At 35.4% G+C, this 25,311-nt stretch overlaps 1 protein-coding gene and 1 long non-coding RNA gene across 2 annotated transcripts in view; both read left to right on the forward strand.

Moving 5' to 3' along the window:
- The window catches only part of msi2a (musashi RNA-binding protein 2a), a 185,755-nt gene that overhangs the window by 40,290 nt on the left and 120,154 nt on the right, over window positions 1–25,311 (forward strand). Inside the window, exon 6 of the mRNA XM_073829218.1 lies at window positions 23,553–23,645. Within this exon, the coding sequence (XP_073685319.1) occupies window positions 23,553–23,645 (93 nt within the window). The remainder of the gene's footprint in view (window positions 1–23,552; window positions 23,646–25,311) is intronic.
- LOC141299760 (uncharacterized) lies at window positions 8,452–12,236 on the forward strand. The gene is made up of 4 exons (XR_012341848.1): window positions 8,452–9,951; window positions 10,221–10,306; window positions 10,585–10,674; window positions 11,468–12,236. It is a non-coding gene; the product is annotated as an uncharacterized lncRNA (long non-coding RNA).

The following is a 25,311-nucleotide window of genomic DNA, read 5'->3' on the forward strand; positions in this document are numbered from 1 at the left end:
AGTGTAGTTCCTAATCTTATCGGCCTAGAAAACCGCAGCTTTACATTTCCGCTGGTCTTAGTACACGATATAACTACAGAAGAGTCAAGTTTTAAATAGGACAAATATCGAAACTCGTTGGTCATTTTTGAACGCGATGCTACTGGTCTAATAGTATTCAATGATTTATGCTAAGCTATGCTAAAAGTGATATCGCCAGAACAGGAGAATGGCTGAATGGATTTCAAAACGGTAAAAATCAACTTATTAACTCGGGGGGAGTTGGAGAATGAGCCTATTTCCAAAAAAAGTGGAGTGTTCCTTTAAGACCACCTGAAATTATAATTAAGACTTTCTTAACCCCTAATAACACTCCAGTCATCAATGAAAATTAAGAGCTTTATTTCAAGAACCGACTTTCAAAAACAAACCTTACACAAGATATGTTTCTTTTTATTTTTTCCCCACCATGTTCGGGGCACAAGAAAAATATTAGGGGGCTAAATTAATATCAGCATATGAAGTATAATCGTCTCTCATTGTATCTGAGAGAAAGCACATCAGATGCTGAAAGAACTGTCAGTTTTTACTTTTGCTTTCACATATTGCGCAGTTTTCACGTTGCTTGTGTGATATCCATTTGGCTCATCTCCATGGTTTAAAACATAAATATTTATAAAAATGCAGTATATAGAAAAGACATATCTTTAAAATATTGCGCCAACATAAAGCCATTGTTTTTCACTCACTGAAAGCTACATCTGTCTGCGTGCAATGCGCCGATCTCTGTTCTCATCACCGAAAACCGAAAATGCACTTTTGGGCCATTTTCGGCTGAAAATTTTCGTTGGCCGAATATTCGGTGCATCCCTACTTTTTAATCTACAAATCGCCATCATTTACCATTAGATTTACTCTAGTAGCACTAACTGCACCATGTTATTGTGACAGAAATATGGGTATTCGTGTTGTATTAAATGTATTGAAGGAGTAATGGAATAGAATTATAGTATTTTTTTTTTTTGTGATTTATGCTATAGCATTTATCATTTATAATAAACATATTTAGACTACTGATTGTAATAAAAATACACAAACCATATTAAATTTTTACCATGGTATTGAGGTGCTATATTTTTATATCAGGATCTAAATGTATGCTACTATGTTAGACCTATGGTTAATTACAAGTCATAACAGTCAGGATAATTAAATTTGCTACAATCTTTACCAATATTACTAATTTTGATAATGAACATAAATCTATATCTGCATCCTAACTCGAGCTACTATCAAATGTGTATTTCTAAGAGACTTTATTATTATTATTATTATTATTATTATTATTATTATTATTATTATTATTGTAAGGCAACACAAACCTGTTTCTTGATTTGAAACAATAATACTCATTAGAATATGTAGAACTAAGAATTTCTTAATTTATTTTAACGAAAAATGACTGGAAAAGTGTAAAGAATTCAAAAAGTGTTTGTCATGTTCTGACCATAAAGAATAGTTTAATAATAACTTTCACATTGGAGCAAAAATCTGCCTTAAAACTTGAAAGAAATAAAAATTTGACATTTGTCATGATAATTATAGATATCGACTGATATGAAAAAAATTATTATGATATTTTTTTTTTTTGTCCATATTGCCCAGCCCTAACCTTTGTTCATCTTCGGAAAAAACAAAGGTAAGAAATTTTTCAATGAGCATTTTGACCCTGCATAGACAACAATGCAACTACCACGTTCAAGGCCTAGAAAGGTAGTAAGGAAATTGTTAAATAGTCCATGAGACATCAGTGGTTCTACCATAATTTTATGAAGCTACGGATTATAGATTTCATGTGCAAAGAAAGATCTTTCAGATCTTTTCAAAAATTTGAACAAACAACTGCAAAGTCACACTCAACTAATCTAGTCTGACTTTCCCCCTCTGATTGACTAAAACTTTCTGTAACTTTTGAACAACTCAAAGCTGTGAGCCCTAGCCACCCAGTGTTCTCTGAATCTGGATGAGGACATTTATTCAGCAATTTTCTGCAATTTTTCCAATAGTTGTCCCCTTTCCCTATATTTGTCCCCCCCGGTTTCAGAAAACAAGTGGAAAGTTGATGTGTTCTGCTCTTTCTGTCAGCGTGGAGGTCTGGAAACCCTCTGCGCACTGACAAATTCCCTGCCAGTACGATGAAACATTCACACAGTGTTCTTGGTTAATGTTCCTGTTCTCAGTGGAGAATGACAAGAAAAAAAAGATTTTTTTGGGTGGGAATAAAGCAAACATCCTTTTTAGAGGTTTACTCAAGGCCTGCGGTGGCTGCAGCGTGGAGGCGCTGGCCAGATCTTACAAACTTTGATGTCTGCTGTCTTTGTTTCCTCCTAAACAGAGCGGCATTTTGAAGTTTATGTAAATAAACTCAGGAACCTGTTTTGTCAAAGGCCTGAGCTGCTCTGATGTGCACAGTGAAGAGAGAGAGGAGCGAAGGAGAGAGGAAGCGATCCCCTCCTCTTTTTGTCTCTTCTCATTTATTTTAGGCTTTGATTTGCGGGTTTGAAACTCTTCCTGCTTTCCTTAGGATAATTATATACGCAGAGTCTCCATGGAAGACCTTCAGATAGGATAAAACCACATTTCCTTGCGGTAAGTGCGTCTGCCAAACCGCCTTCAATATTGATCAGTATGTCTCATGCTGTTGGTTATGATATGCTATGAGAAATCCTGGGTTGTTTAGTCTGAGAGATGGTAAAAATACCAATATCATGTTTCTTTGATGTGTTTGTTATGTGTAGCTCTGGTAAGTCCAAATAAGCCACGCAGGAAGTAGACATGTGACATTATGTGCTAATGGATGTTTACCTGTGCAGGTGTGCATGTGCACTACTCTTCAAAAGTTTGGTGTCTGTAAGTTGTTGTTTTTTTCTTCCCCAAAAAAGATTTCTGTTTCAAATAAATGCTTTTCCTTTGAACATCAGATAATCCTGAACAAAATGTATCACATCTTCCACCAACATTTTAAGCAGCACAGCTGTTTTCAACATTTATTATAATAAGAAATGTTTCTTGAGTAGCAAATCAGATGATTAGAATGATTGTGACACTGAATAGTAATATTCAACACACTTTTTTAAATTTTGAACAATATATATATGTATATATATATATATGTATATGTATGTATGTGTGTTAAAGTAAATGCAGCTTTGGTGACCATGAGATACTTAAGAAAACAAAAAAACAAAAGAATCTTACTAACCTGAAACTTTTGATTACTAATATATAATGTGTATATGCACAATACAGTGTTTTTTTTTTTTTTTTTTTTTTTTTTTAGGATTCTTTTTTTTCCATTTTAATTTTTCTGTATTCAATTTTAATGGTTAAATTTAAGCATGCCTAATTGAACTCATGACAGTTTAACAATTTTATAACAATTAATTAAAATTAACCAAATACAACAATTTATAATCAAATTAAATTCAACGCATTTATTTTTACTGTTTACTTTTAAAACATGAAAAAAGAGATTATTATTCAAAATTGTTATATTCATAATATCAGAATTATCATCACTGAGGCTGATACATTCTACTGTACAGAAATATATTTCTGTCACAATTTCTTTAAGTTAAACCAAACTTTTATTTTGACAGGTTGCCGTGAAGACCTTACTGTGTGTTTGTGTGTGTATATAATATAATCGTTTTTATGCAGGATTCATATATAAATTGTCTTTTTTGGGGTTTAATATTCACAAACACTAGACTGTATCGCGATATGATTTAAGTGTACTGTCCTACTTTTGATTAATTTATCCAAAAATTGCCAAATTCCGTGACATTCCACGTTATACAGCAAATTCCATTTTTATGACTCGATTCCGTGATTCCGTCTACGTTTTCTGCATCACAGAAATGATTGGGTCCTACAGTTGTATATAATGTGTGTTTGAGAGCATCAGTATGGAAAGGGTGTCTTTTTTGAGTTAAGGTTTCCCTTCTGACTTTATGACTAACCAATAAGTCATCTATTTTAAGTTTAAATTTGCCATACTATGAAGCATTTGGTGATTGGTTTTTAAAGTAGCAGAGAAGGGAATGTGTCCTTGGCCTCTGGTTGTTCAGTTTAATAAGACACTCTTAAGCTATGAATTTGATTCTGGCATTTCAGATTTTGTAATCACAGGATTTCATTTAGTTGTATAATGGACATCAGAGCAGTTGTGTGTTCAGCAAAAGGGTCTGTCAGAGCCTCTAAACAGGTTGTAATTGCCCTTATCAAAGGGACAACAGAGCTATGCACAGTTTGCTCTCAAAATACAACACCTTGTGTCATTTGGCAATATTTATTCATAATAGACTAAGCTGTGCTTGAAGGTTTTGTGAAATTGTTCTTGTGACAGTATGTGGACAGAAATGAAGCATCTGCACTAATAATTTAAGTTAAATAAGCATGCTTAAAGGAAAGAATAGGTAAAATATTGGTGTTCTATTAACACAGTACAGATATGATGCATCAAACCCTGTCAGAGACTGATGGACAATCAGCTTGTTTTCACATTGTGCTTTAACACATTATGTCAAGTATCATTGAAAGGTACATGCATCATGTCGTTATGGATGGATAGATGGAACAATTTCTACTGTAAAACTGATTTATCCTGGTTCGTTACGTAAATCAGCTGTTCTTTATGATGGCATTTCAGTGATGGGTACTCACCGTTACCCGTTTCTGACGTCCGCTCAAGTGCTGCTTGACTCTTGAGTGTTTTAAAAGGGTTATTTTCTTTTACAGTACTGCTTTAAAACATCATAATTCCTTCAGAAAAGAACACGCAGTGCACAGAGCTGTTTTTCATCTGAAGTGACCAACAATTTTACAAGCCCACGGGCTCCATTTGGCAGGAACTACGTTTTTAATTGCCTTATGGACCTATAGGGTACGGGGAAAAGAGTACAGCTATGAAAGATGGAGAGGTCCTGTGGTTCTGTCGAGGTGTGCGACAGGATTGGGTTTATGTGAGGTGCCTAAATCTTTAAGAGCTTCGCAGCAGAGCATGGCTGAGAAATGAGAGATCTGGGAGCAATTACAGAAGATAGAGAGAGAAGAGCACAAATGGAGGAGAGATGAGGGGGAGAAACGAATGAGTCAGTGAAAATGAAATGAAGAGATTTGGTTAGTCAGAGTGTGTGTGTGTGTGTGTGTGTGTGTGTGTGTGTGTGTGTGTGTGTTAGGTTAACTCAGTGGTTTGGACTCCCCAGAGGCTGACCAGATGCTGTGTTTCCTGCTTAGATGAACAGCTTCTTTTTGAGGGTCTAAGAGGGAACAAAGTGCAAATGACAGCTTTAGAGTTTTAAGGGCTATTGTGGAATGGGTTTAGTGTGCAATTCACTTCCATACTGTGGAATATTGCAGAGTGAAATGTTGTTCTTGAGTTCAAACCAGGCTAGTCCAGTGATTGTACATGTGTGTTAAATAAGGCACACTTTAAAGGCTGGTGCCTGGTACTCCATGTGAATAACGTCACAGAAGTTTTAATAAATTGCTCATAAAAAAGCTGAAAAGCACAAGCTTTTTAAAATTAGATTAATATGTTGAGACTCAATATATATAACGGTTGTAAATATTAACATTTAACACAAAGGCAAAATGTGTAACAAATGCTTTCTGCATTTGCAAAAATAGGTAAAAAAATTTTTTTGTGTATGTGTTTTACTTGTTAACTTTTTGTATATATTTTTTCTGTTTAATGTAGAAAACAAATCAGGGGTGTGTAAAATGAACCGTTGTTTGTTTGCTGTGCTGCAGAGTCTGATCCAATGCTTGCATTTTTTTCAAGATTACCGGCTGGTTTCGGGAGCAGAACAAACAAAACTCTGTTTGTTTGCCTTTGTGGACACCAAGTATCTAAATTACTTCCATGCCATAACACCTTTTAACCATAATGTTGGGAAGTTCTGTAGTTTTCATTTATCTGCTGTATAGTCAGTTGTGCACAATAAGACAAGGGACGTTTATTTAAAATTGAAAGGGACAGTGTTTATTGCATCTTGTCTTTAAAATGAAACATTCTCTCATTTTTGGGCTTTTTTCAGAACCCAGATGGTTGTTCCTTTGCTTGTGTGGAATCATTTCCATGTGAATCAGCGCCTGAGTTCTCGTGATCGGTTCTGGCAGGTTAGGTGGGTTTGTGCGTCTGCTCATTGGCCCCTGTTTAAAAGCTGGCGGTGATGGGGTTACAGGAGTCGTGTGGGGTTGCAGTACAGGAGAGAGCTGATCTGAACTCGGCAGCCGTGAAGGTGCTCTACAGAGCACAGGGCAGAGCTGCAGGATGGCAGTGCCAGCTTGGTGCCTAGTCATCTGTGATTCCAGCATCAGGAGGGGAGAACAGCAACTGTGCCAGTGACTGTCTCTCTCTCTCGCTCTCACTCTCGTTCTCGCTCTCTTTTTCTTTTCTCCAGCTGTGGTGACTCAGCGGGACAGTGGGTGCAGAGAGAGAGAGAAAACTGCAGTATTACAGTTGAGGTCATTTTTGTTAAACTCCAGCATCTCCCAAGCTCAAATGCCTAAATTCAGCCTGAGGCTAGCCATTCATAATCATAAAATTAGTATTCCTCGAAAGCAATGAGAAATCCTTCTGGATTTACCAAAGCCCATTTTTTTCCTTCAAAATTCTTAATGTCAATATTTTTGAAGTAGATTTTGTAATGACTAATGGTTAACTGTTATGGGCATTTTGATGGGCCAATACTGATGTCTAAAGTGCAGAATAAAAATGAATACAACAGGGCTTTAGACTGCAACAGTTTTTTGGGAATATGCAAGTTAAAATTAGATGTGGTCGTATTTGTGCGAGTGCATGGTAGTAGTCGACTGCTATTAGTTTTTGGAAAGCATGATGGCCAATGACTGATATCAAGATACAATTTTATTTATTTTAATTAATATATAAGAAATTTGAAATCATTTGAAAATGGATTAATTAAATTAAAATAAATTTGTAAAATAAACATACTAGTACTTTAGATGACAAAGTCTTTTTCACAAATAAATAAATATTTAATAAAAATATAATTAAAAAGGAAGTAAACACTGTAACCAACAAGGCACTCAGTATTCTGGGAAGTTTGTGAAATTGGGAATCATATTTTTTTTAAATAAAGCCAAGGTAACACTCATTTTACATACAGCACACAGTGAAAATGACATGAATTTGGCAGTGGGCAAATGAATAAAGCACACCATAATTTGAATTTACGAGTTTAAAGTTTGTTTATCGGGCTTCACCAGTAAAACTCTCCTCCTGTCCGCATTCAGTTCGCGCGGACCAATCGTCACGCAGAGCACACACGATCAGGCTATATACAAATGCACACTTCACAAGATCTCACAGCTGGATTCGAAGTTTGCAAGGTTTGTGAAATTTAAATGTTCATTAGTCATTCAAGATTTGTTTAAATGATTTGCTGAATGCTGACGGCAAACGAGAAAGTATTATGTGTGCCTTTCTATTGCTGATCTCAGCACCATCAAAATATAAATTGCAGGCATCAGGGAGCCTTTATTAATATGTTGGAATTGAAATCACTTTTAAATGTGTGCTCGCTTTTTACTTTCACTTTCAAGATTCATGATCATGTAGCGATACACGTATTCGCATTAAACAGTTCATGAGGCTCATATAATGTATTATAATGTGCCACTGTGCTCAACAAGGCAGCTCAAATGACATAACAGGCAATGCAATGTCTGCCTCTCCCATCCACAAAGAAACACACTTCTCCATTAGGGTTGTGACGGTGAGGCAGTTCGTTAGAGTTTTCCCTCTTTTCCTCGCTTTTATTCACTTTTGAATAACCTGTAAATGCCTGTGTGCATTTTACTTCTCACTTTTAAACTAGTAGCAATTCGGCATCAATTGATTGAATTGAAATCAACAAAACTGTCGTATCGAACCGAACCGTTACACCCTAATGATCACACATACTCTGAGAATACTACAGAGCAGCAGTACTTATCACACATTTCACAAGATTAGATGTTTGTCAGTGGTCCTCAGGATCTGCAAATCCTTCGCCGTCATCCTATCAGTCATCTGTCCTTACACTGTTTATGTGGTAAGTGAAATTTTATGTACTGTAATCCAACAGCCTACCGCTAGGAAGTGGCTAACCATGTTTATCTAGTGGCTCCGTAGAACGTGTTATTCGTTTTCCATTGCTTTCTGTCACTATTAGGGCATTTTACCTAGTACAGATAGTTTGCTTTTATTTCTTTGGTTCATTGTAATTATTTGCTGGAAGATGAATCTCTACTCTGCCATGTTAATCTATATTCTATGTGACTGTCAAGACACGCCTGGTCACAAATTTTTTTTCTTTTATGCCAAAAATCATTAGGATATTACGTAAAGGTCATGTTCCATAAAGATATTTAGTAAATTTCCTACCGTAAATATATCAAAACTTCATTTATTTTTAGTAATGTGCATTGCTAAGAACTTTATTTAGACAACTTTAAAGGCGATTTTCTCAGTATTTAGATTTTTTTTGCACCCCCATATTCCAGATTTCCAAATAATTGTATCTCGGCCTGATATTATCTTATCCTAACAAACAATACATCAATTGAAAGCTTATTTATTCAGATTTCAGATGATGTATAAATCTCAATTGCGAAAAATTGACATTTATGACTGATTTTGTGGCCCAGGATCACATATAATCATTCTGTCGTGACTTGCAGACAGTCTGCGGTCTGGACTGTCATGGAAAGTCAGTTAACTCAGGGTTATACTGTGATATGGGTTGGTTCATTAAGGTGCTGATGAAAGATGAGTGTAAGCATTTGTCTTGGGCTGTGTGTTTAAAGATGTGTTTATAAGGTTGAGTGTTGAAGCCTAGGCTAAATGACCTCAAGAGATTTTCCCTGTCAATCATACATTTGAGCTCAGTTTCTCTACCTTACTCATCACTGATCATATTTTAATTAGTAATTAAGGATAATTTTTTTATTTTGAAGGACTCTGACAGGCTCAGTTTTTTAAAGGACAGCTGAAGCAACACAGTAACCCAGAGGATAATTTTATTGCTCAGTAGTTGATCTTTCATTGACTTAAATGATGGAAAACCAAGAACTCTATAAAGTATTTACTTTGTCTCAGTGCAGATTTGTTGTCTATTGAATTCTAAGTACACTGTAACCGATTTTTGTAATTTGAACAGTATTTTACTGTAATATCTACAGTAAGATACTGTAAAATGTATATACAGTATTTTACTGTAAACTGCAAAGGATTATGGGAAAATATATGATCACTACTGTAATTCTCCACTACTGTAAATCCGTTTACAGTAGTGAACTTGCCCGCGAAAAATTGACCAATGGCAAGGGAGATTTTTTTTTCTCCTGTTGAGAGGAAGTGGCGGTAAAAAGGACAAAAGAGAAATGTTGCATCAATAACTCGACAAAAAGGTTAGTATATTATTTCTGTTTTATGAAAAACTGAACAATTTTAATTTGTTTTCACTTGTTAACAGCAAACTAACAATATTCATCGTGTTTTTCATGTCGGTAGCCTTTTTTTTCTGACTGGCGGCCGGGGCGCCGCCATAACGGTGAAAACATGGACTGGTGAGTAAATTAAGGTGACCTATATTAGTCGAAATAAACTTTATTTAAACTGAGAAACACGTTTGTATATTCGGCTGCCCTTTAATGCAAGTTAGTTCGTCTGACGAGCCCTTACTCAAGCTTAACAGCAAACTGAGGTGAAATACTGAGGTAAAGTGCGTTAAGCAACACCACTGTTTCTGTGGAGATTTTAAACTGTATTTTCAAGCCCTTCTTTTGCTTGTCATTTTCAAGTTTCTGGTCTGGATGTCGTCTGTAACGTCGGAGCGCGGAGGTGTATTTTGGATCTTCTTCTGTGAATGACTGCCATAGTATCGACGATAACATGAACTGGTAAGCTAATAATGTCAGTAAGCCGAAGTTGACAAACTTAACGTTAGTCACAGAGCAGCATAATATCTTTTAAACGCTGCCTCTTTATAGCTGGCAAGGTAATTCTCTTCAAATTATGTTTAAGTAAGAAATGTGTGTATGAATGTCGTATGTAACTTTATAGACGGTCCCTTCAGTGACAGACGTGACATAAACAGCGCGCTAACATGAAACACTGAGGTAAAACTGAACACCGCGGTTAACTGCATCTTTTGTGTTTTATTTTCAAGTTTGTGGTCTTGTGGTCATGTCGTCTGCATCGGAGGTGTATTAGAGTCTTTTCTGGTGATTGCCGTCGTCGCGGTGCAAACAACAGGTGAGCTTCCCCTTTCATCAATTTAACTAAGTTAATGTTAACGTTACTAAATTAGCCAAATTAGCCACAGGCTGCTGTTCTCCACTGACTTGCAGAACAGGTTAACTTTTTAAAGAGAGTAACGGGCTAGCAATATATTAATATAACAAGTTTTGCTAATAAATATTATAAATGTTTATTTAATTAAAAATGTAGATTTTATTACTGTACAGTAGTTGTCTTTTCTGATCATAAACTATAGTAACACTAAAAGGGTGTTGTGACACTGTCTGTTACAGGAGATTTCTCCAAGCACTAACTGGATGCTGACCATCAGATGCAGAATCATCATACAGCCAGCTGTCCATTTTACAGACATGCAGAATCAGGTAACCCAAAACATTTTTGTTTTACATTGCATTTACATTCATGCATTTTTCAGATGCTTTTATCCTAAGCAAGTTATATTGTATTTAAAGTACACATTTGAAAGGTATTTATTTCCGGGGAATGTTTTTTATTACCATGTCTTGTCACATCAAGATTGAGTTTGCATGCACATTAAAATTATTTCTATTAAACCAGCATTTAAACAGCAAAATGCAGCTGCTTCAGGTATCTTTAACTTACTGTAACCTTTAAATTCATAATAGCAATCTTACCGTCTGTCAATTTAGATTATTGTTACTGTAAAGCAACAATTAGAGATTTTTAACCATAGTAGGCTTATTATATGCACAGACTTTCTAGGAAACACACGTTTAGAATGTTTATATGAACAGATTGGTTAGCATTTAGCATGGTCTGTGGCAGACTTTTGAGTGTCAGGGCAACAAAATTCAATAAACAAGAATGTAATATTAAGTGATTTAAATCATGAAGAAAGTATTGTCTTTTTGCTCCATTTAGTAAAAACGGTTCTTAACAAAGCCATGTTGTGCATCTCTGCACACAGCAGTGTTTCATTACTGAATGAATTTACCTTTTTTAAACACCTAGAATCAGTGACTTACTGACCCATTCATAAAATTCTTTATAAAAAATTTCAAGAAAAAGTTTCTTCAGTTTTTTTTCTTACTACTGCGTTCGTATGTAGTATATCATTTTTTTTTTAAATGCATACAGCACCAAGTTTGACAGTTGAGGCAAATTCTTTAAACACTGTTTTTCTTGTGCTTGCAGGTTTGTTCAGACAGTCAACCTTTGTGGCAGCAAATGCATTGACAGTCACAGATCAGATGGACTTCTGGAAAGAGGGTGCAAACAACAAGCATCAGCCTGAATCCCATTCTGCCGTTTCTCATCAGAGAGCTTGTCAACTTTGACTCAAAACTACTAAAATTTAACACAACACAAACACATTTTTACTGTATGATTTTATTTTATTTACACTACCAGACAAAGCTTTTGAACAGTAAGATTTTAAATGTTTTTAAAGAAGGTCTCTTCTGCTCACTAAGCCTGCATTCATTTGATCCAAAGTACAGCAAACACAGTACACTTTTGAACCATTTTTATTATTTAAAATAACTGTTTTCTTTTTGAATATATTTTAAAATGTAATTTATTGCTGTGATCAAACCTTAATTTTTAGCATCATTACTGCAGTCACATGATCCTTCAGAAATCATTCTAATAATTTGATTTTCTGCTCAAAAACTATTATTATGATGTTGCTGAAATTATTATAATGCTAAAATACATTTTTTTTTCAGGTTTCTTTGATGAATAGAAAGTTCAGATAAACAGCATTTATCCGAAACAGAAATAGTTTGTAACATTATGAATGTCTTTATTATCACTTTTGATCAATTTAAATCATCCTTGCTAAATAATATCTTTCTATTCATCAAAGAATCCTGAAAAATCTAAAAATTAAATAATGTTTATCAGCATACTAGAATGATTTCTGAAGGATCATGTGATACTGAAGACGAGTAATGATGCTGAAAATTCAGCTTTGATCAAAGGAATAAATTAAATTTGGATCAAATTAATGCAGGCTTGGTAAGCAGAAAAGAATTCTTTAAAAAAATCTTAGTGTTCAAAAACTTATGACTGGTAGTGTACTTACTTATTTTTGCTTTTCAGTATGTGTATGTTTGCCATGATACAAAGTCTCTGTACTTTTAAAACGAAAATGTTCAACAATTAAAAAGAATATTATCAGAACTAATGCTTATGAGTTATTGTGATTTTTATGGGGTTGGGGTGGTAAAAATCTTGAATTACAGTGCTGTAGGTTAATTGGATTGTTTTTACAGGTAAAAAATGTTTAAAATAAATGAAAATAAACTCTATAGTACTGATACTGTAATTGAAAATACAGTAAAAATACTGTAATTGAAGATACAGTAAAAACACTGTAAATTAAATTACAGTAAAAATAATGTAAATGAAATTACAGTAAAAATACTGTAAATGAAATTACAGTAAAAATACTGTAAATGAAATTACAGTAAAGACCTTTTAGTACTGTAAATGCACTTACAGTATTAATACTGTAAACATTTTTACAGTAACTTACTGGCATCCAGCTGCCAGTAAGTTACTGTAAAATTTACAGCAAACTTTTTACAGTGTAGTTTGAGACAGTGCTGAGTTCTCATCAACAAAAACAAGTCTTCATTTGCTCTCCATTTAATGTTGCTTCTGTCTAGAACAAGCATAATCAAATTTTTCTTTCTAATGGAAAAGTTTATTTTGCAACAGATCCTGATAGATGTTGCTCTAGAGTATTTTTTTTTTAGTTTAATCTGTCACTGATAGCACATGAGTTATCGCTCTGTGACACACACACACACTGTTTCTGTGGCATTTTCACATTTCTTCTGGATATTAATTTTGCATATGAAGCTCACCTAGTGCGCAGATGGCAGCAGTGTATTCATAAATGTGAGCAGGTTTCTCTCTGTTCAGCTGAAAGGTGTTTGTGTGGACACATCCTCCCTCTCTTCATTCATAAAAACAGCTCATAAACAAGCCAGAACGGAGGCGGTTACGCAAGTCCACACCTCATCATGGAAACATCTCAATAGTCACTAACTTTAGACTGGAAGGATGTGTTGAATTATCACAAATGCTTTAAAAGTTCAGGTGTGTGCGCTGATCTGGTGTCAGGGGCAGGTGGACATCTCACCCTGTAATCACCGTAGGAAAAGTGAGAGCCGGCTTGGATCACTGATGGCTACGGCCACATTCTAATCACTTCTTTTTGAAAATGAACAGAAGGGAGAAAAGCTGAGGGAGAAAGTGCTCTGATTGGGAACAGGATGAAGAAAAGCTCCTCAGAGGAAAGAGGTCTTGGCTCGAACGGATCCCCTTTGGTTCAAGTGGCCTTGTTTGAGAGACGAAGCCAAAGTCAGACAACTGTAATCAGCTGTCCACAAATACTGTCATTCACTAAATCAGGGGCCATGGAGGATAAGAGTGTGTGTGTGCGAAAAGAGAGTGAAGCTCTCATTCTTGTCATGGAGGAACCAAGTGTGTGTGTCTCATAGAGAGGCTCTTCAGAGTGTATTTTCAGCTCTCTGATGTTAGAGCTCATGATTTGGTGAATGTCCCTTTTTAATCTGAAGTATGTCAAAATACATTTCCCTTTTGTTTTAAAGCTTTGGGCTAATATGCAAAAGGTTTTATGTTGGGACCTAAAACTGGTTGTTCCATAAGCTATCATTTATTAAAACACTTAATTGCTGGCTGATCCAGGAGTGCTTTCTTTGTAATTTAATGGGAGAGTCCACTCAAAAATCATTTACTTATTCTGTTGTTCCAATCCTGTATGAATGACGTTCTTCTGTGGAACATCAAAGTAGTTATTTTGTGGAAACGTTGGGAACCAAACAACATTGGATCTTACTGACCGAAAACACAGAGGCACTTTTTCTCAAAATATCTTTTCATTTCGCAAAAGGAAGAAATTTATATGACATGAGGGTGAGTAAATTATTCCAGGATTTATATTATTGGGTGAGAGGTTAGATGCCAGATTGAAGTTAAGACAGATAAAAACTAGGCTGTTATGGCATGCACTGTGTAACGGTCCTGTATCTATGTTGTTGTTAAACAACAGTACAATCCATTGAACACACTGTACCTCTATCACTTCTATCACAATCTTGATTTCATGTCAAAAATGAAATATGGTGCTTTCGTAAGTTCTTTTAAAGGAGCTATTTACTCTTTTATTTACTCTTCCTAATCACTAACCTTATTGTAACAATTACAATATTCTACCTTCTCTGACCCTCTGAAACAGGCTGTTTTTGATAGTGTACCCTTAAAAAGCAGGTCATATGGTATTTTAAAGAGTCCTAATATTGTGTTGGAGTCCACTACAAATAGGTTTAAATGCATCGAAGTTCAGAAAACATTATAATTTTCTTACGAATATATTTTTAATAATAGAATCATTTTGCGATGATTTCGAAACAATTCGTTTAAAGCAGTTTTGGGCTTGAGGTCTGTAAACCCCTCCCTTCCATAATCCTACTCTGCTCTAATTGGTCAGATTGACAAGTCTGTTGTGATTTGATATTTCTGTAAACAATGCAAGCGAATAGGGATGCACCGAAATGAAATTCTTGGCCGAAGCCGAATAATAATGAAATGCTTGGCCGAATACCGAACGCGGTGTTTCGCATTTTTTTCCATTTATTTTGCCAATTTTTTCACCATTACAATAATTAAATAGTAAAAATTTGCTTTTTACTATTTTGTGTTGCTTTTCAGAGAAATAAATCAAATAACAAAAAAACTATTTCAAAATATTTAACACTGAACTAGGGATGCACCGAAATGAAAATTCTTGGCCGAAAACCGAAACCGAAAGAATTATGCCAATTATTAGTACCATTGCATTTATGGCTATGACCGTGTACTAATCTTACTAAAATCGAAGCATTGCAATTGCATAAATTAATATTAAAGTTTCAAAGAATAAATCAATTATATTAATTTAAACAATTGTTATCAATCAAATATTATATTACTTAAATAACATATACATATATTTTACTGCCTTTGTTTAAATTGTTTAAATTTTTATAACACATTATCTTGTGGATCCATCAGTTCACATTTACAACTCTATGCGTTTCTCTTCCAGCAGGAGGCGCTTTCAGAATAATATTACACAAAGCAGCGCAGCAAATGACTTTGAAAGGTGCATCGCTCATATTTATTCAATGGATAGCCTTTTGAAGTTTCATCGCAATTCTTGTCTTTCAGTCCCCACATTTAAGACCACCTGAAATTATAATTAAGACTTTCTTAACCCCAAATAAAACTTCAGTCATCAATGAAAATTAAGAGCTTTATTTAAGTCTTTCAAAAATCAAACCTTACACAAAATACGTTTCTTTTTATTTTTTCCCACCATGTTCAGGGCACAAGAAAAATATTAGGCGACTAAATTAATATCAGCATATAAAATATAATCGCCTCTTATTGTCTCTGAGAGAATGCACGTCAGATGCTGAAAGCACTGTCAGTTTTCACTTTCACTTTAACAATGCGCAGTTTTCACGTTGCTTGTGTGATATCCATTGGCTCACCTCCATAATTTAAAACAGAAATATTTATAAAAATACAGTATATAGAAAGGACATATCTTTAAAATATTGTGACGTAACACCAACGTAAAGCCATTGTTTTTCACTCACTGAAAGCTACATCTGTCTCTGTCTCTGCTCTCATCACTGGCTGTCCGCACGACTCCATTTTCGGCCGAATATTTTCGGTGGCCGAATATTCGGTGCATCCCTACAAGCGAATTGTGCTCATAGCTAAAGTTTAGCTGCTAAACTGTAAACACTTCACAAAACAATAATGGTGGATACATTCGCTGATGAAACGATACAGTTTGTAAAACAAAACAAAAAAAAGTTTACGTTCTTTATTACACAAGGTAAAAAGAACAAAGACAGTCTACATTAATCAATCAACACATTTTTATGAAATAGTTGTTTCACAACGAATTATCAAAACTAATTCAGTAAGACAGTAATATCGTGGGTTACCTGGAAACCTAATGCTGCTCTAGCTATAAATCACATATTAGCACAAAAAAAAAATATTTTGAGCACTCAGTTTAAGATGTACACAAGTATTAATCATACTTACAGGTGCTGGTTAGGAGACACTTGTTTGTCCAGAAAAAGGTATGAAATTATCTTTCATGGACAAGCGTGTAGCGAATCCAACGTTTAACTTGCCAAGATTAGAGAAGCAGTACTTGGTAAACTGACGAGCACATAACAAAAGGTTGTGGGTTGTGGAAAAAAAATAATTTTAACCACTGATTCTTTGCATCATCTTTCAGCAATGAAAACAAAACAAACTTGCTTTCACAGCAAAAGGATTCACAGCTGTGTTTTTTTTTTTGTTAGTTGTTCATGAGTCCCTTGTCTGTCTGGAACAGTTAAACTTCCTGCTGTTCTTCAGCAGGGTATCCGCGGATCCTTAAAAAGTCTTAAAGTCTTAAATAACGTTTTCCTAATATAAGGCCTTTAGAAGTCTTAAAAAGTCTTAAATTCAGTTTCGATAGGTCTTAAATAGTTTTGGTCACATTTCCGCTAAAATATCTTCAGTCTTCATTACTTAATTTAGGTCCTGATGGAAAATATCAGGTAAAGCATAAAGAAAACGCTGTTCTAACAGCGTCATTACATCCACTTTGACCGCTCCCAGCACCAATACCGTAAGTGCGTGATTAGACGTGCATGCAAAAAAAAGTGCGGCTGGCGTGACCGTGTGTTTTCAAGACGCGACTGGAATGACCGCAGTGTCTAATGAGATTTTTTCTCCCCCTGCGGTAGTTACTGCGTCGTCAGACAATCGCAGTAGCAGAATACAGGTTCAACAAGCTGTTTTCTGTATGTAATGGTCTCAGTAATAATAATAAATATAAGTCCAGCTATCCCAGCCTTCGCAATACATTTAAAAAATTTTTTTTATTCTTGCCCGACCGAACAAACAGCCTGATTAAAACTGGTGAGACAAAATTAACCAGCGAAGCATCGAAAGGCAAGAAAGATTCCTATTTTAATACAATCAGCGTAAACTGCAATTGATAATGGATAGATCTGGTCTATTTATGGCATACTTTAACAAATGAGCGTAACAGCACACATAAAGAAACTCTAAAGAAGCACACTTGGGGAACAATTGAAAATGTATAGTTTATTTATGACATGATATTGTTCAGTAATATACCAAGGGAGCTTTTTGCTGAATATTCTCACGATTACAAATGTTACATTAATTTTAGTTTAATAAACTAGTTAGTCAAGTAGTTACTTACATTTTAGACAAAACATTTACTGTTTTGTTCTGTTTCACCAACGAAAATAGTTCCAAACAAAGATCACAGCAAAAGTATAGCACATTCTCCAAGCATCGTTTTACTACTGAATGATTCAGCGTTTTGCTCGAATCAGTTGAAATAACTCAATGACTCGCTCATGATTGACTTACCGCCACCTGCTGGTAGTTTAGTATGCTTAAAAGTATGCATCCCCACCCCAACATATCTAATTTGTACATTCATAAATGTATTGTAAATGATGTAATCTGACTGCTAACAGCCATGTAGAATTTGATAAATTGTAATGATTTCAAAGGTGATGCATACATTTCAAAAGTAAAAAAAAGGCCTTTATAAAGGTAAATCAAATATGCAGATTTAAGATGATAGAGCTGATAGAGCACTGATGAAAATATTGCTTCAAAATAAATTGTTTACATCACCAGATATCTCTTAGTGTTACTTTTATGGGGACATTTGTGTGGAATAGTATCTGCTGATATGAAAAGTTCACTGTATATTTTGTTTACTTTTTTACATTAAACACATTAAATATTACATATATGCATGTAATATAACATAAATTTCCATTACAGGTTTAGGTCTTAAATTTCATATAAGGTGGTATTAAAAAGGTCTTAAAAAGTCTTAAATTTCACTTGTTCATATCTGCAGATACCCTGTTCAGATATGATATTAATGATATTAATTTACAATTATAAAGTTATAATGTCAGAATTGCTTGATATTAAAGTCAGAATTGTGAGTTTGTCCTGCATTTCTGACTTTATAACTTGCAATTGTGAGTTTATATCACACAGTTCTGAGAAAGTCAGATTTGTGAGTTTATATCTCACAATTCTGACTTTATAACTTGTAATTGTGAGTTTGTATCACGCCATTCTGATATCAAAAATCCTCCAGGTCTCACAAATTCTTTGGTTTTCCAGCATTTTTGTGTATTTGAACCCTTTTCAACAACGACTGTATGATTTTGAGATCCATCTTTTCACACTGAGGACAGCTAAGGGACTCTTTGCAACTATTACAGAAGGTTCATATGCTCAATGATGCTTCAGAAGGAAAAACAATGCATTAAGAGCTGGGGGTGAAAACTTTTGAACAGAATGAAGACGTTTACATTTTTCTTATTTTGCCTAAATATATATATATTTTTTTTCATTTAGTACTGCCCTTTAGTGGCTACAGAAGGCAAAATAAGTTAAACTTACCCTGATTTTCAAAGTCAAAAAGTTTTCACCCCCCAGTGCATGTTTTTTTCCTTTTGGAGCATCAGTAAGTGTTTGAACCTTCTAATAATTGCATACGAGTCCCTCAGTTGTCCTCAGTCTGTCCTGTATTACACGCTGCTCCTTAAATACAGTGCTTCGCTATGCTGATGTAGTATATCACCACTTAAAATCTGCCAGGAAAAAAAAAGTGACTATTCCGTTCCGTTCTGCTTTATTGTATTCTTTTCGAGTGAGTGAAACATGTCCTTGAGAAACAGCCGTGACCCTGTGACAGATCTCACACTCTCAAACACACTCACTGCTGCAGAGAGAAAGAGAGAGAGGAGACTGTGTCCTTCTGGGAACCAGAGAGAGGTCATTCAGTGTCTGAGCGTGTCCTCGCTCATGCTGTTGAATTCTCCTTCAGCGTTACTGCTCTAAAACACCAGCAGGTGTGCAAGCAGATCGGTGGGGAAGTTACTCGTCTCTTCCGTTTCTCCAGCTCCTCCCTGGAGCCCGTCGTCTATGTTCCTGCCTGTTCGAGCTGAGCTGGGAATACATCTTCATAACTCAGATCTCATTTTAATAAGTGACAGAAGCAGATTCTGCACAAATAATAAGCGAACACCTCATATTAGGACTAACCTGAGAGAAACACCGCTCTGCTTTCGGCCTGGAAGGCCTTACGGTGACGGACTCTGTGTTATTCGTTTTTGCAATGAATAATGTAAGTTGTGTAACATGCAAGCTCACTTTATTCCTGTATCAATGTCTTTTTACCGTGCTGTCTGTCTCTCTCTTCTCCAGGAGGATTTAGGCAGTCGTGTCGGGTTGTCACCACGGAGAAAGCAGGAGAGAAAGTAATTGCGTTGTTGCAGTGCTTGTAGAAATCCCATCAGCCCTGTGGGCAGGCCTGTCACAGAGCATAAAGAGCCGGCTAAAAACTTAAGCATCCACAGACAGGGCGGCAGCAGCAGCAGTGGCGGGCAGGGAAACGCCTTTCACATAGAGCAGAGGTGTCACAGGAAGCAGATGAAACGGCTGCTGGTAGTGCAGGAACAGGGCCAACTGCTATTTCCATTAGCTAGATCTGTGCTGATAAGAACAGGGATGCTGCTAAATATACAGGCTGAACAACCTTAATAACCCGGGTGGATGTGCTCTTGTTTTAGGCTCTGGTCTCCGGCCACTGGATTGATTTGCATCTTGAATTGAGTGTCAAATACAAGCTGCCAGTGCTCATTCAAATAGACAGGTAGATAGACAGTCGCATATCTGCTTCATGTCCTGGGAGTGAACTTTCAACATCTTCACTCTTTATTGCTGTGTTGGCTGGTGGGTGTGGTTATAGCACATTCAATGGCAGAAAAACAGATTTATGAAGTATAGTGTAGTGTGTAATTTCTTTTTACTGGAATCACCAGATGGAACTGCAAATAGAACAAACATTTTTAAACCGTTACTGGATTTTGCCATTCAAACGTTTGGAATAATTAATTATTAAATATTTTCAAAAGAAGAAATGTACTGTAAAACAATAGTATTGTGATATATATATATATATATATATATATATTTTTTACAATATATAAAATATATATATTTTTTAATATTTTCCACCACTGAATAAAAAAAGTTTTAACTTTTTTTACTCAGAATTACGTAATACAAACTCGCAGTTCTTTTTTTTTTTAATATAAACTCATAATTCTGATTTTTTTTAAATGAATGGAATGAATTTTGAAAGAATGGCATGATATTAATTCACAATTATAAAGTTATGTCAGAATTGTTTGATATGAAAGTCAGAATTGTGAGTTTGTCCTGCAATTCTGATTTTATAACTCACAATTTTGAGTTTATATCACACAATTCTGAGAAAAAGTCAGATTTGTGAGTTTATCTCACAATTCTGACTTTATAACTTGTAATTGCGAGTTTGTATCATGCCATTCTGATGTCATTCCTTAGAATTGTGTGGTTTTATATCACAATTCTGAATTTATAACGCGCAGATTCGAGTTTATATCTCAGAGTTCTAAGAAAAAGTCAGATTTGCGAGTTTATATCATGCAATTCTGACTTCATTTTTCAAAATTGCATGTTTATATCACAGAATTCTGACATGATTTAGAAAAAAGTCAGATTTGTTAGTTTACGTCATTTACTGATTTTACCATACATCTATGCCATATGTGACCCTGGACCACAAAACCAGTCATAAGGTTAAATTTTACAAAACTGAGATATATACATCCTATGAAAGCTCAATAAATAAGCTTTCAATTGATGTATGGTTTGTTAGGATAGGACAATATTTGGCCGAGATACATTTATTTGAAAATCTGAAATCTAAGGGTGCAAAAAATCTAAATACTGAGAAAATCACCTTTAAAGTTGTCCTAATTAAGTTCTTAACAATGCATATTACTAATCAAAAATTACATTTTGATAGGTTTACAGTAGGAATTTTACAAAAAATCTTCATGGAACATGATCTTTACTTAATTTCCTAACGATTTTTGACATAAAAGAAAAATCAATAATTTTGACCCATACAATGTATTTTTGGCTATTGCTACAAAAATACCCCAGCGACTTAAGACTGGTTTTGTGGTCCAGGGTCACAAATGCACTTCAACTTGACATAGTCACCACTAGTAAGCTTTTTCTGTACAGCTGCTTTGCAAAGATTTGCATCGTGAAAAGCGCTATACAAATAAACTTGAATTGAACTCACAATTGTGAGATTATCTCTCCAAATTCTGAGAGAAAAGTTATTTTGAGTCATTTTGAGTTTGTATCTCACAATTCTGACTTTATAACTCGCAACTGCGAGCTTATATTAGTCAATTCTAAGAAAGAAACTCAGATTTGTGAGATTATATTACGCAGTTCTGACATCATTTCTCAGAATTGTGGGTTTATATCTCACAATTCCGATTTTATAACTCAATTGCAAGTTTATATCTCAGAATTCTGAGAAAGTCAAATTTGCAAGTTTGTATCACAATTCTGATTTCATTTCTCAGAATGAGAAAAAACTCAGAATTGTTAGTTTATATCTTGCAATTCTGACTTTATAACTTGCAATTATGAGTTTATATCACGCAATTAACTTAATTTCTCAGAATTGCGAGTTTATATCTCACAATTTTAACTTTATAACTCACAATTGTGAGTTTATATTTCAAAATTCTGAGAAAAGAATTGTCAGAATTGTGAGTTTGTATCATGCAATTCTGAATTGAGATAAAAAGTCACAATTACCCACTTTTTTTTTTTTTTTTCTCAGTGGCGCAAACGGGCTTCCATAGTTTATTTGACATTTAATGTATTCTTGTGCCCGCCTTGGTGTTTAAGAACCATTGCTATTATCATTAGTGTTGACAACAGTTTCTGCTGCGTCATTTTTTTGTGTGAAAACTGTGGTTCACAACCATTCAAAAGTATTAATATTATTAATTACTGAACACCAACTATAGTTGATAGCTCAAGAATCATATGACACTGAAGACTGCAGTTACTTTAAATTGTAATAATATTTAATAATATTACTGTTTTACAGCAAGAAAAATAATGTGATTTATTGTAGCGACTTTAATGCACTTTTTATTTGGCTATTAAATTTCCTAAAGGTGCATTCTTGTCTTTCTCTTTCTCTCTTCGGGTGCACTTTAGCTCATCCTCCTGTCGCCTCTCCTTGTGTGCTGTAGAAATCTTTTGTATTTACCCGGCTCGGGAATTAATCAAGGTTTTAATGCCTCCCTCCTTCCCTCTATGCCTTAATTGAGATTTGAGGGGAAAAGGAAGGTTTTTCTTTTTTTTTTCACTGTTATTGTTTTTAAGTGTGACTGGAGCTGAAAAGCATCTGGATGTGTGTCAGAGCAGAAGTAAACATGTCAGGGGTTTAACTGAATGGAAGGCTGCGCTAATGGTGCCAAACACGTGTGTGGCATCAGTGAAAAGTGATTTGTAACAGCATTATTAGCTGTGAAATCTAGGGAAGGTGCATCTGGAGAGACTGGAATCAGCACTGCCTCTTTCATTGAGTTTGTTTTACAGAGGAAGATGACCTTCAGACACAAATGTGTAATTCTGAGGTCAGATCTTTGACCTCAACATTTCTTTAAAACATGAATGTATACTAAGAAAAGATGATTGAAGACATTGTGACAGTCAAAAGCATGGAATAGACAGGTTCTTCGACTTTGGTATTCCGTCATGTCTTGGACAACACAATAGAAAGTTGTATTTCTACTTGTATTTAGAGTGTACTTATTTGAAGATAACTACATGGGAATTTTATTTTTTTTTATCCGTTTTTTGCAGCAGTCATTTTTTCACTCTTGTCACTTACAATTCATAAGCTTACAGCTCAGTTTAAATATATCTATATTTTTTGGTGGCACGACAGATTCAAATAAATAGAGTTGCAGGAAATGCTGTCTATCTCATTCTCACCATCTGTTAAAAAGTCTGCTCTATTTCTTGATCGATTACTTGGTGTTTCATAAATCTTAATGTTTGTTACTGAAATGTTGGCAAATTAATGATTCATCTCTTCCTCCTCCTCTGACTCTATTAATTATAATTTTTTATGGTGAACATGCAAATTATTTAATCACACATATTTAAACAAACTAATGAACATCATGATCTGAATAGGTCTGAATGTGTTTTGATTTGCTCATGTTTTTCTCTCTTCTGTTTCTCGCTTTCTCACCAGATGGTCACAAGAACAAAGAAGATATTTGTGGGTGGATTATCAGCGAGCACAGTCGTTGAAGATGTGAAACAGTATTTTGAACAGTTCGGAAAGGTAAGACCCGAACATAATTCCCTTCTGATATTCCACTCTTCAGATTTCCATGTCTAAGCACACATAGACTCGCTCACGTCTCCCCCGGATGTGTTCGTTACAATGCAGTGCTGGAAATGAGGGCACAGGTGTGTGAAGGCGGTGTGGTTGATTCAGGAAACTGATGCTGGTCTTTTTAGTGATGTTGAAACTCAGAGTATTTGCATCCAAACATTTACTGCCAAGTAGCTGACATTGATTAGAACCTGCCTGGGGTCGGGGCTGGGATGGGTGTGGGTGGAGTTTGACTGTGTGTAGATGCGCTTGGGATTGGATGAGTGAAGTTGGGGGTGGGGTTTGAAGTGTGGGTATGGCTGGATTGTTGCGGTTGTATTTTATATTATGGATGTTACCATAGTTATGGAAATTTCAACTCTGAATGAAAGACTGCAGGCTGTTACTATTACCTGTCTGCTTATGTAAATAAAAATGAATTGGAGTGTAAATATTCACCACGACGGCCACAATCATCATGGGTGAGCAGGACTTGATTGACTTGATTATATGAGACAAGCTGTTTTAGCTTCTTCTGGCTCCTCTTCTTAGCTCCTCATGGAAGATTTTAAGAGCACAAACAAATCAGTGTGATTGAATATGTCATCTGAAATCAGAGCCCTTCTCACAGCTCTCTCTCCCTTTCTCTTAGGCTGGAAAAAGGCTCTCTTTCAGGCTGTCTTTGTCAGGTGGATTTGTATGTTTATTAAATAAACTGGCCATCCGCTGTACACTGCCATTATCTCGGTGTATCTGTGCAGCACTGAGACTCCCGCAGATGGGAACCCGGTAATTTAGACTTTAGAAAGAGAGGGAGGGAAAGCGACAGCGACAGCGGTCAGACAAATTCACATGTCCCAACTGAACATGTTTGGAATTTCTTAGAGAACTTCAATGCCATCACTTGTGTATGTTTAAGTTTAGTTGTCTCTGCATAGATGTGGTTTATGTGCTTCAGTGCTCAGGGTGGGTTTGTGTATCTTTCTAGTTTTGTGTGAGTGTGTGTTTTGGGTAGTTGTGGCAGTTGGTTAGGAGCTGAAAGGAGGAAACAGGTGGTGATTTCAGAGTTGTCTTACTACTTTCAGGGAAACACTGCAGAATGAAGTTGTCAGTGTTTCATTGGCTAAACAAATGACACCACAGTTAACAACTGTGCATATTTTTGACTTCTGCTCTTTGAAGCCTCTTTCTCATTTACATCAAATTAAAGGAGTAGTTCACTTTCAGAACAAAACTTTATAGATAATGTACTCACCCCCTTGTCATCCAAGATGTTCATGTCTTTCTTTCTTCAGTCGTAAAGAAATTATGTTTTTGAGGAAAACATTTCCTGATTTCTCTTCATATAATGGACTTCTATGGTGCCCCCGAGTTTGAACTTCCAAAATGCAGTTTAAATGCGGCTTCAAATTAGAGATCGACCGATATGGGTTTTTCTATGTCCGATGTCGATGTTTAGAGGTCAGGGTCAGCCGATAGCCGATATGTGCTGCCGATTTTTTTGGCCGATATCTTGAAGTTCTCCCTTTATTTGCATGCTAAAATGTCACACTAATAATAAGTGGATGCACAACATTTCTAAACTTAACATCATGAACACTGACTTGAACCATCTCTTGGATCTTAATTTTTT

The sequence above is a fragment of the Garra rufa genome, chromosome 23 (assembly GCF_049309525.1).
Source record: "Garra rufa chromosome 23, GarRuf1.0, whole genome shotgun sequence".
Classification (NCBI taxonomy): Eukaryota; Metazoa; Chordata; class Actinopteri; order Cypriniformes; family Cyprinidae; genus Garra; species Garra rufa.